Below are 12,027 nucleotides of genomic sequence, written 5' to 3'. Positions count from 1 at the left end.
TGATATCATTACCAGATACTCTGTCACCATCGGTTCAAGAGAGCAGGACCCATACACGACAGAAACGGAGGCCATAGCGATGGCGCTGAGGTAAATGCCTAATGGACATAACACCATCGCGCGGCTACGGCAGCAATTGGCCATTCGGTTTTCCATCCGACCAATGATAGCGTATAGCCACGGAATGGAATGTGGGGGCTCATGTGGTGAGAACGTAATGCAGTGGCGGTCAAGCCACCAGGACTTCTGCCTAACCGTTCGATCTGCACCGTGTATGAGGCGAAGAGCCCTCGAGGGACTTCCCACTACCTGCTTCCTGCACTCAAACAGCTGAATGGCTGAATTGCTGGACTCTTGGAAAGATCGTGCGCTGTCCAGTCACCAAAAAATATTTTCATCGTTCTTGATTCCACCTGATTATTTTTCCGCCCCGTAGACTTCAAGAGTCATGTGGCTAGTTTGATTCCGCCGAATCACCCTGCTGTGGCTAACAAATGAAAATAGAGTGTGCCGGTGATGTTCTCCCGATAGCCAAATTCGATTGGTCCGACACTCCCACCAAATCAACCGTCGCTTCTGGCTGCTACTCTCCACCCGTCTTACTGTACGGCACGGAGGTCAAGCAACCGGCTGCCACAACCAACTTGCCTTCCCAGTGGCCTTCCTCGGAGTTTGTCGATTCTCATCTTAAGCCATATCGGTGCAAGGATCCCTCGTGCCGCAATTTCGCGCTGTAACCGCTCGATATCTCGGGACATCATTAACTTATACTTACTGTGGGTCCAGGTGCTATTACATTCAGTGCAACATCGAACTGCCCACAGCTCACCCTGTTCTCTTGCAAGGTCTCGTCTCCTGAGCTTGAGTGTTGCAACTGCGAGCATTTTATACCACCCCGGTCAGAATGAGATAGATGTACAGTAGACATGGCACCTTGCTTTGAAACAGGATGTGTTCTTTAATACGCGTATCCGATGTTTGCATTCAAGACGCGGCTGGATGGCAGGCGGCACCTGGAGCGCTAGCCGGCAACAGCCTAATTGCCAAATACGATCGGGGCAATCCGAGATTCGGCCGATGCTAATCCGGAACTTCTCCGAGCCAGGAACCTTAAATGGAGACGGGCACTCGGGGTCTGTGGCTGAGGAGGGCTGAGATGGCGGGTAGTTCGCCGAAGCGGCCTGGTAAGAGGGATTGCTGTCCAGGATGCACTGGACAACGACTGGTTCGAGGGACTCTTAAGCTGGTTATTTTTGTTAGTGTTAGTCGGCTCCGAGCTGGGGTTCGAGCTTGGGAGCAGGGAGAGTCTAGCGACAGCGTCGTTCGACTGCTGGGGACGGATTAAAGGCTCGGAGATGTTGGCGAGGCGCTCTGGGTCCTGTCCAAGGCGGCCGCAGCGAAGGCGAAGATGCTACTCGAGGAGCGCTGTTCGAGTCTTGAGATGGAGGCGGTGCTGTAGGAGTAGATGGTAGGAGGAAGAGTATTTGGAGGAGGATGGTTCTAGATGGAAGAAGCATGGGGTGGCAGATGGGTTCTTGGGAGTATTAGAGGAGGATAGAATGGCTAATAGAAACTTGCTTAATCTACTGCTGATATAGAGGATATCTGTACTACTACTATTATAGATTATATAACTCTTCTAGCTTTTAATTCTATATTTCTTTTTAAATAGTATAATAGCTAGAGGATTTTGAAAAAGTCTTAGATTTACTTTATATTTAAATAATAGCAGCAGCAAATTATATATATCCTGCTAATTACTAGTTTTACTATTAAAACTTATATTATATAATATCTAAAATTAAGCTGTAGCTTTAAATAATATTTATAGTAATATACTATTAAGCTAAAAATAATACCTTTATATCTAGCTGAAAAAAGAAAGATAATATTATTTATTTTAGTATTTTTCTATACTAGCTGTATTATAATACTGCTATTTCTAATTTCTAATATTCTACTATTAACTTAAATTAGCTTTTAAATATAACTTTATAATATAATATTTATAAAAAGAAAAATAAATAAGCAGCTTAATTCCTCTATTAGTAAATAGATATATAGATAATATAGTATAAGAAAGCTATACTATTATACTAATTAATAATATTTATAGTAATAAGAAACTAGAATATCTAGCTAGATTAATAAGAAACTTAACTAGTTAGATTTATAGTTTCTTTTATAGTATAAGCTAATTTTGCTATAAAGTAGATATTAAGTATTTTAGTAGAATAATAGAATATTAGTTGAATTTTACTTATATTTCTTATAACTAGTTATATACTACTTTATTTTTAGTAAATAATATATTTATAAGTCTAAGCTGAGATTTATTATTAATTAGTTAAAAATATAAAAAGTTCTTATATAATAAAGAGATTTAGCTTACTAAATAAAAGTATTATAAATATTTAATATAAATCTAGCTGATTTTATTATATATAAATTTAAGAGTATTAATATTAAATAAATAGTATATAATATATTCTTTACTAAGCTGGTATAGTATATAATTTAAGTATAAGTTTTCTACTTTTATAAATTAACTTTAATTAAATATAAAAAATATTAAGGCGTTAAATTATCTTTAGCTATATTTAATATATTATTAACTTATCTTATTTATTTTTATTATTATTTATAATATATAATAAAATAAAAAAGCTATATTTTATAAAATATAAAATAGTAATTTAGAAGTATACTAGTTATATCTTACTTTATATTAGTTAGCTTTACTATAGATTAGTATTAGCCTATTATATATCTAATTAATAGTAGCTATATCTAAATATCTACTTAAATTCTATACTAAGTTATATTCTTTATAAATAGAATTATAGAGGCTTATAAAGCTTATTAAAGTATTTAAAAGTAGCTATATAATTTTTATAAATATATAAGAGCTGGATATTTTATAGGCTAATAAATAGAAATTACTTTTTATTTTTTATAAGAAAGTATATACCTTAATTAGTATATATTTCTTTTTCTAATTTATATTTAACTTACTATAGATTAGTATTTATTATTATTATAGTTAAGTTTAAGTTTCTATTTTATATGAAAATTCTATATTACAGTTAGAATACCTTTTTAGTTAAAGTTAATATATAAAGTTATTACTTAATTTTTACCTATAGAGCTATAGTTAAAAGCTTATTAACTGCTATAAGATTAGTATTATAAAAGAATATAGGTAACTTTATAAGAAAAAGAGTTATTAAAGCTTAATTAAATAATATAGAAATTAGCAAATATTATATTACTACCAGTTTATAAATAGAATATAAGCTATAGAAATTAATATAACTATTAGAGTTAAATTACTTATTAAGTTATAACTTAAACTATACCTATAGCAGCTTTTTATATTATAGTAAATCTATAAACTAATATACTAGCAAGCTGATATATTTAATAATCTCAGTCTAGTTAACCTATTAGTAAGTAAACTAGTAAAGCTATAATAAGAGTATACCTCTTAAATTAAATATAGCTAGTATTATATTAATAACTATAGTAAAGTAGAATAAATACTCTACTAATATATAATATAATAATATTCTATACTGAATATAACAGCTAGTTCTGGTATAATTAAAGACTAAAATAAGAAGATTACTTAAGAATATTATAAAGCTTGCTAAATTATCTAAGAGTATTTATATTATACTAATAAATATTAAGAGTTAGAATTAGGCAGGCTAATAGATAGTAATTATCCCTATTATCTTAATTATAAAAAAACTTACCTTAATTTAGATATATAGTATTTCTTTATCTTATTTATAATTAACTTACTCCAGGTTGTAGATATAATACAGACTGTATACTACTATATACTAGAGTTATATAAGTACTTCTTAAAGGTGTAATTATAATCTTATAGCTGCACGGTTATCGCTAGGGTGCTAAGGCAATAGATATTACCTGGTTAGAGTATATATATGGAATCTAAGACCTTATTTAAGACCTTCAGGAGAAGTATACGCCCGTCTGTCTTAGTAGTATTAACCTTACTTGTCTATCTGTAATAGTAGTAACTCCTGCTTCTCACTTAAGCTGAATATCCTATTTTTAAGTGTATCAAATAGGTCAAGGCAGTGGCTGTTAATTGAGGCTTTACTGAGTTGCATAAGCTGTGTATCCCCTCATCATCCTGGAAGCTTAAAATTCTTTCCCCTTAACTTCTTGGACCTACTAGCTAAAGTGGCTAAAATCGGAGGAGGAAATATACGGTTAAGAAGCTAAAAAAAACTGGCAGTTAGAGGGTTTCAGTACTGACTGGAGGGTTCTACTTTTGGTTCCTAATAGTCTGAATCAGCCGGAGTGCTAGTTGGCAAATATCAGATAGTAATAATCTTCTCCCTTATGTGCTCGGATAATGGGACTGGATTAAATAATACAGAAAGCAAGAAGTTAATTGATTTTGTACTTACTTAATAAGACTTATTAAAGTCTGCATACCTAGACGTATAGAGTGTCAAGAGCTAGATACAAGCTATCTTAAGCTATTAGCAGGGCCAGTCTACAATCTATCCTATTTGTTATTTGGTGTATAATAATGCCAGAGGCCCCTAAGGTGGGGGCCTAAGGGAGTTGCTACTAGTAGCTAAAGAGAGGATCAAGGGGACAGAAAGAGGGGCAAGGAGTTGCTACTAGAAGCTGAAGAGAAGACTCTTTCTCTCAGCTACTAGTAGCCACCCCTACTAGTAGCAAACCAATTGCCTCTCTTTTGCTTCTCAGCTACTAGCAGCAAGTCCTCGCACAATGAGTTGTTACTAGTAGCTGAAGAGAGGCGGCATTGAGAATGCTGCTAGTAGCCGTGAACAGGATGGTGTCATTCAGTAGTAGCTGGTGGCTACTAATTGTGAGGGAACGATCATGTGACTTTCATACTTTATGAATAGTCTCACTTTATGAATATTGTGTAAATAGCTTAAGTCAGAGTTTTCCTTAGGAATCTCTTTCTCTCCTCGTAAACAATCATTTTGCTCAAGCTGCACTCGACCTAGTTCGCGCTCTTGTACCGTCACACTTACCACATCACACCGCAGCTGGATTAACTGCCATGGCTCGACGCATCCAGTTCATGGTGGCCATGATGCCGATTGTTTTGTGGGATTTAAATAGAAACAATCGAAGGTGCAGGTGCTTTGTTGCTGTGCCTCCCAGTCGTCGCTGGAGAGCAAGCTTGAGACTGTTGGCCTAGATCTCCCTATGCCCGAATCACTGAACAGAGATGGCCAACGCCCTGGGATTCATTGCGCACTGTGAACAAACTCGGTGACAGACGTATCCTCGTCTTGGTTCATCTTCAAATCCGTACTGTACGCGCAAAATCAGAAGCTCCCGTCCTCCCGCCTCAATCTGAAGTCATATTTGCACCCAGCGCATTCCGAAACCCGACCAATGGCATGGCATGTAGCGTTATGCAAGTAAATGCACCCCGCTCTGGTGAAACGGCCGAAGATGAGTCTCGATGTGCAACCTTGGTGTATTGTCCCTGACATCCTTTCAGATCTGGCTAGAGTCAAATATTCCCGCGGAATGTCTGAGAATACGAGAAGCTAGTGCCTCGCCCCGGGTGCAAATCTTCTGCTACCCGTTGCTTTTGGTGCCACCGGTTACAGTCCTGTGGCACAAGACGGGAAGAGAAACGGCTACCGGCCAACAGGCGAGAGCGTGCGATGGGTAGCGGGCGGAGGGCAACGGGCGGCAGTCGACGAAGAATGAGCATTGGTCCGCCAGGTCATCGTTGCGTTACGCCGAAATATGACTCTCTTGCTTCAAAACCATGGCCTTACCCTTTCTGTTTACTGCATATATAATTAGTTAGAAGCGTTGTACAGCAGCGGCCACTACAACGTATCACAAGCCATTCTCATTGGCAGCTGCGCGCGAAGAGTCATACTCCAAAATAATGTGAGACGTCAATCGGGAAGATCCTGGACGTCAGACCCGTGTTCAAGCAGCATCCCGATTTGCGCCTGTGATGCAAGGCAACACGCGACATCAGTGAACCCCTTGAGGACACCGTCTTCGCCGCGACTGAAGAGACGGCCCTCGTACAATGGATCTTGTCGATGGACGAGCGAGGGATGCCGCCAACGGTGGCTTATACTCGCCGGATGGCCAATTTATTGCTTTCTAAGCGAGGCAAAGATCCTGTCGGCGAGAACTGGGTGCGGAAGTTCGTTAGCCGCCACGACGAAATCAAGGCAAAATACTCTCGCCGATACGATTACCAACGTGCCAAATGCGAAGACCCGCAGAAGATCCGAGAATGGTACGATTGAGTCACGGCGACTGGCATATCGGCGTTAGCGAAAAAAGGTAGACTTCCGACGACCTTGCTTTAGATTGGCTAAAGGAAGTTTTCGGTCCAAATACACGGCGCCGTACGGTTGGTACACATCGACTTCTTGTTCTTGACGGGCACGGTGGCGCCTACTTCACGTCTTGGTCATGTCTATGTGATCTTGTTCGTAATTTCATTCTTCGTCAGCCCCTCGATGACAGTAGCTTGATCACCTGCGACGACCCCGGGCGAGTCACATGTAACGTCGCAGCATCCAGCATCCTGTGATGATGCCACGGGCACCATGGATATCTGCTATGGCAGACATCGTGCCGCTCTCAATAACGTCCCAGGTTCACCACCGACTCCCATATAGGAGGTTTCCACGAGGTGATTTGGTTGGCGGCCGACCCGAGGGTGTATGAATGATCATGGACAATGCGATTACTTGACCCTCTGATAAGGCGGAGCAATATCTCGACTCGTATGTGTAGATACCGGACTCAGCATACGCGTTCCATAGCGCACAGCTGGCAAAGTCGCAAATTTTGACGATATTAGCACCAGCAATGAGCACATTTAAGTAGAGAGGTCTCCCCAGAGGTCACCGCGGGATGGAGGCATACGACTCATCTTGCGAACGTAGCGGCTATCTCTAATCGCGCATCTCGATGGGGTTTATGTTGGCAGTTTTGGTAAGTAAGACAACTTAGTTGCGCGGTTATCCAGGTGTTACATCTAGTCATGTGCTAGTCACGATTGGCGTGTAGTGATGAAGGTGTCTAAGGTAAACCAAGTTGTACTGATAGCTGAGGGCAGTGGTGGTCATGTCACTGATCGTGAAGTAATCAAAAATGGGTCCGTGATCAGTGATCAGTAGTTCGTCTGGCTATATAAAAAAAATATCAAGCAATAACAACCTAAGACTGAATCTGTCGGACGTTGAGAGTCTCTGACTCAAACTGGTCACGGCCACTTTCAAACCGCTCAATTATCGCCTGAACATCATAATCTGCCCATTGATTGAAAGCTTTCTCAAGTGTGCCGCGGAATTTGCTTATTCCACTCTCCGCCCGCAACAGGGCTTGCTTGGTTATATTGGAAACCATAGAAGCATCTTCGTAGAATTGAAGTAAGTCGTTCAATAAGACTTTGTTTCCCAAATACTTTTCGTGTTGAATCGATTGTCCTTGTGTGACAACTGTCCACAGTTTGCTCAAAAGACTGCGAGGATCATCCAGTCCACCAAGGTCATCCAAACTGACTTTCTTGATGCGGCCGAGAATACCTTGGACATCACCGACTTGTTCCGTAATCTCTATGGTGTTGTTGTAAAGTTCGCCGAGCTGCTGACTGAGTTGCTCCGTGGTGCTGTTGAGTATGTCCTTAATTTGTTGATCTGAACTCGTACCGAATACCGTATTGATGATTGATTGGATTTTACCGCATTCGTTGATCTTTTTTAGTTTTCTGATAGCAAGGTCGTCCGTGATTCTGACATCGTCGGCAGCACTACGAAGCCCTGTTGCTAGTCCTGACAATGAACTAACAGATCGTAAGTCAACGGAATCGCTTGCGCAGAAAATGGACTTACCGGGCTATTTTTGGCGTCCGGTCTATAAGTAAAAGCAAATTCGTGCTTAGACAACCTTTGGACGGCAGATTGCTTAAGTCAACGCGGATTTCAAGGTCTTGAAGGACGAACTCGTGCGCCACCGTGTCAGTAGTGAGCTGGGAGGCACGCCCAGCGTAACCCACACAGGTGGCGAGCTCCTCGTGAGTCGTGATTATGCCTTGCATATCGATAGGTTCAACAGGACATCTGAACATTGAGGAGGTAATAGTGTTTGAAGGGACGCCCGGAATCCAGCACATTGGCGAAATTCCGAAACCCGATGAAAAACACCAGTTGATAGAGCCAGCAATGGCCAGATATGGCAGCATCTGTGTCCAGATCGGAGATGTCACCATCAGGATGCAAAACAGAGTACTCCAACATTTCTTGGTGAAGCGAATTGTCACTGTAAGAGCCTGTAAAAGAGCAATGACAATTCTTTGAAGGAAACCGCGATCTGCGATTTCAGAGACAAGGTTGTTCCATTTTTCTTTAAGCGTGGAAGCCCAGTCATTGTCAGGCTGCTCATGTGGAGTTGCTGTTGCACCGTCACCCTCGTGATGCCTCTGTTGGAACCATGCAGTACCGGGAAATTCGGAGGCAAGCTTGTGCCAAGCTGCTTCCAGCTTGGGGTCTGAGCGAATATCTGGCTCGTTGGACGGATCGTCTCCTGGAGGGGATGCATCACTACCGCTATGAGCACGAATTGGGTCAGTCCGATCCCGATGTTCCGGTTGAGCGTCGCGGTCAGCATAGCGACCGTTGTCTTTGCCAAGACTTTCTGCATTGCCACGTCGGAGGCGCAACGCCTTATCCGCTTGCGGAGAAGTCGAAGCTGACCTTATGCCACTGCTGGTCATATTGTCGAGTTGAACTTGGTCGAAATTGGCGAAGTGGGAGCGCGCGTGCTCTGGGGGAAGAGGTAAAGAAAAAGAGAAGTGAAGATGCCAGACAGTAATGTAGCTAGTTGCAGAAGGTCCTAGGTAGCTACCACAGGTGACAGTACTGATTCATGACTTCTCTTGGACTCGGAGTCATCTGGGGGTATTTATCCTAAGCCAGCTGTATTGACCTCGCTGCCTTCTTGCTGTTACCTGCATCGGATCCCCTCTCTTCCGCCATTAGCGGCTGTTTGTTGGGTTCTACTGTGCATCATACCAGGATCTTGTATCGATAGTCTCAGCCCAGCTGAAAACAGCTGCGTGTGACTTATGACTCAACCGAACAATATAGCCAATGACCTGCATTGTGCCAAGCTGACAGTACGTGAAATAAACCAATTATATACTGCATTAAGCGCCAGCCTGATCAAGTTGAAAATCAAATATCTTAGCAAGGATTAAACAATACTGCACTTCGCGAAGCGCTAACTGACGGCACACAACAAAGAAGTGAAATGACCCAATTACTGTAATTATTACCCGCCAGCCTGATACGGTAGAAATTATTGTTCTCTCAGCAAGGATGATACAATATTGCAATTCTTACCTCCTACATGTAGTGATATCTAACTCTGTCCTGGATGCACTCCACCACAACCTTTGCACTATACCAGCAACATTGGCTTGTTTGAACGCCTCCCTATTGGAAAGCTGACTCCCCATTAAGAACGAGGCGGAATCTGGAACGCCACCGGCGTTGGTTGGGGGCCAACCCAATACAGAATGTGCAACCTTCTCCACTATGATATGCGACTGTCGGTCGCATTTACGTAAGAATTGCGGATTAGTGTGCATTGAGAAATTCGTGATCAGTCATCGGCTGAGGCCACCCCCCTGGACTGCGGGCGCTTACTTGCAGTTGAATGGGCACCTCTCGCCTAATAATATCGTTCTCATGTTGGTACGGCAGGGCGGCATCACACGCTCTTCACCAATCATGCGTTATTTGTGTCTCGTCTCTTCAAGGGACCTGCCCATAGGCCAATTCTCCAAGGCAGCAGAGTCGAGTACTCGAGTTCGTGCTTTCCCATCGCCGACGTGTTCGGGCTAACAAAACTGTCAATAGAGTTCTCCGTTCTCCATCCCAGCCAGTCGAGGACGAGAGTAGCATGGCGCCGACGCGTCGCGACACGATCACGACCAGCCTCGCCTGCATTGTACCGCACAGAGCTTCGTGACTTGGCCGCCGCGGGTCGTCGAGTCACGACCTGCATTGAGGAGGAGCTCGACCTGGAGCGGCCGGCTAGCATTCACAGCTGACTCTGGGTCACCGGGTGGCCCATGCCGCTGCGTCCGCTCCACTACCAGCTCGTGCCCGGGAGATCTTCGTCACTGAGTGTATAGACCTGGATCTCGTCTGGCCAATGGGCAGATATTCTACAAGCCCTTCTTACGCTTTCTGCCCTAGCCTCGCTTTGGACCTGATATTGCCCGCGCGAAGGGGCGTGCGGCAGCACGGCTGGCGGCAGTGCACGGATAAAAGTGCAGGGGAGGAGTTCGGAGGCATTTGCGGGGCTTCCTTTTATCCTACACCGTGCGCACGAGTGCGACATCCGCATCGTCAACGAGAAGCACTTGCCTCCATCGGAAATGCCGGCTAAACAAGATTGCGATATTTTGTGTGACCTTCTTAGTCTATCCGGCTCGTTTTAGCGTTCTACCGATAGTGAATCGTGACACCCTGACACGATATTTGTTATGAAGAAAATCGCTGTTTGATGACGAGCTCAACCTTGTAGGCGTACTGGACTGGGAATGGAGCTTCGTCGTCCCAGCACAGATGCTAGCCCCGCCAGTCTGGCTAAGCGGCGGCGACCCAAAATGGATGTTCATCGGCACGAATCTATTCTACAACGAGGTTGGCCGTCTTGTCGCCGCCGTCCGAGGCCGAGAGCGAGCACTCCAGGTCCCGCCACGACTCTCTCAAGAATGGGCCAAGTCAGAAGCGTGGTGCCATACGGCCGTAGTGGTTGCCCTGTTGAGCCCAGACCTGACCTACGACGCCTACTGGGACTTTGTATTCTACGAGGCTGAAGAGCCGAGACCGGAGGAACCCGGCTTCGACTTTCGGGCATTTTACATGAGAGCTATTCACCCTCGCCTGATAGCCTTTATGGAAACCCCAGAGCGGAAAGCTTTGCTCGCGCGCAAGGAGGAGGAGCAGATACGCTTTTTTAAGGACGAGAAGGAGTACTTTGGCAACCCGGCCGCACGACAGATAGCGGGAGAGGGTTTGTGATAGTTTGGATGGCTATGCGAGCAAGGATATTGTCGAGACGCTAGCATCTTGCAGGCGGTAGAGGATAGGCAGGTTGTTATTGTCTGAGTAGTAGCGTGGAGAAGTATGGTGGGCGTTGGATGAGAAGAGGCTTTGCTATTGTGCGATATCCCTAGAAGGTATAAGAATGAGAAATAGAAAAAGTTGAGACAACGGGTTGTGAAACAGAATCTAGATTATTAGTCCACTAAATCATGATTTAAGCAACTATTTTCCAGGTCGAGCTTACTACGTACCCAGAGGATAAGCAATAAGCAGAGATAAAGCTGCAGCTGGGTATAGCAGTACAGGTCGGTGGGTCAGCGAGGGCGCTACTAGGAGCAGCACTAGTTGAGTTTCGCTCACATCCAACTTGTATACCGCCCCATTTTTCAGCAAATAATATATTAACAAGTCCGAGCCGAGGTTTATTGTTGGTTAGTTATAAAGCTTTAGTGGGCCCTTAGAGATTTAGCTGGACGGGCGAGAGTATTGTAAAATTTGTTAACTTAGCCCAGCTATAGAGCTATTAATAGAGCGGCTATAACCGGTAGCTATTAGTAGCAGCTAAGAGGGAGTCAGCTGCTTCCGCCTAGTTGCTGCCTGCAGCTGTAAGGGATATACTAGTGGCTTTGTTAATAGCAGCTCTCGACGATAAGTGTTAGCTAAGTGTTGTATTATTATCTCCCTGTTAAAATATAGAGGCAGTAGTAAGTTACTCTAGTTATAGCTCTATTATTTAAATTTAAATTATAAAGGTATTAAAAATATCCTGAGGTTAGATAGTATATTTATAGTTCTTAATATATATATTAAGAAAAGACTTTTGCACACAAAACCGAGATTATCGAGATCTCTACAGTCTCTTACCTAATATTCAATCTGATATCAGAATCGAAATCAGCAC

The 12,027-nt window shown here is 43.1% G+C and overlaps 4 protein-coding genes across 4 annotated transcripts; 2 read left to right on the top strand and 2 right to left on the bottom strand.

Annotated features, from left to right (window-relative positions):
- Positions 1-582: 582 nt before the first annotated feature.
- Positions 583-1,337, bottom strand: BGZ61DRAFT_469868 (uncharacterized protein; the record flags this gene model as incomplete). Its single annotated transcript, XM_046248012.1, has 1 exon — positions 583-1,337. A coding segment is annotated over exon 1 (197 nt), but the record flags the coding sequence as incomplete, so codon positions are not given.
- Positions 1,338-7,174: 5,837 nt separating this feature from the next.
- BGZ61DRAFT_595279 (uncharacterized protein) lies at positions 7,175-8,923 on the bottom strand. The gene is made up of 2 exons (XM_046256886.1): positions 7,902-8,923; positions 7,175-7,852 (listed from the first exon to the last, which is right to left on the bottom strand). The coding sequence occupies exons 1-2, from the start codon at positions 8,780-8,782 to the stop codon at positions 7,228-7,230; spliced, it is 1,506 nt and encodes a 501-aa protein (XP_046093010.1). The 5' UTR covers positions 8,783-8,923; the 3' UTR covers positions 7,175-7,227.
- Positions 8,924-9,732: 809 nt separating this feature from the next.
- BGZ61DRAFT_469864 (uncharacterized protein) lies at positions 9,733-10,422 on the top strand. The gene is made up of 2 exons (XM_046248011.1): positions 9,733-9,811; positions 9,865-10,422. Exons 1-2 carry the CDS (start codon positions 9,759-9,761, stop codon positions 10,121-10,123), a joined length of 312 nt encoding a protein of 103 aa, XP_046093009.1. The 5' UTR covers positions 9,733-9,758; the 3' UTR covers positions 10,124-10,422.
- A 31-nt stretch (positions 10,423-10,453) lies between these two features.
- On the top strand, positions 10,454-11,102 carry BGZ61DRAFT_488150 (uncharacterized protein; the record flags this gene model as incomplete). Its single annotated transcript, XM_046250077.1, has 2 exons — positions 10,454-10,482; positions 10,568-11,102. The coding sequence occupies 2 exons, from the start codon at positions 10,454-10,456 to the stop codon at positions 11,100-11,102; spliced, it is 564 nt and encodes a 187-aa protein (XP_046093008.1).
- Positions 11,103-12,027: the final 925 nt, after the last annotated feature.

Source organism: Ilyonectria robusta (assembly GCF_021365365.1).
Source record: "Ilyonectria robusta strain PMI_751 chromosome Unknown BGZ61scaffold_141, whole genome shotgun sequence".
In the NCBI taxonomy this organism is placed as follows: domain Eukaryota; kingdom Fungi; phylum Ascomycota; class Sordariomycetes; order Hypocreales; family Nectriaceae; genus Ilyonectria; species Ilyonectria robusta.
Note: the sequence above shows the minus strand (reverse complement) of the source record. Positions and strands in the feature narration are given on the sequence as shown.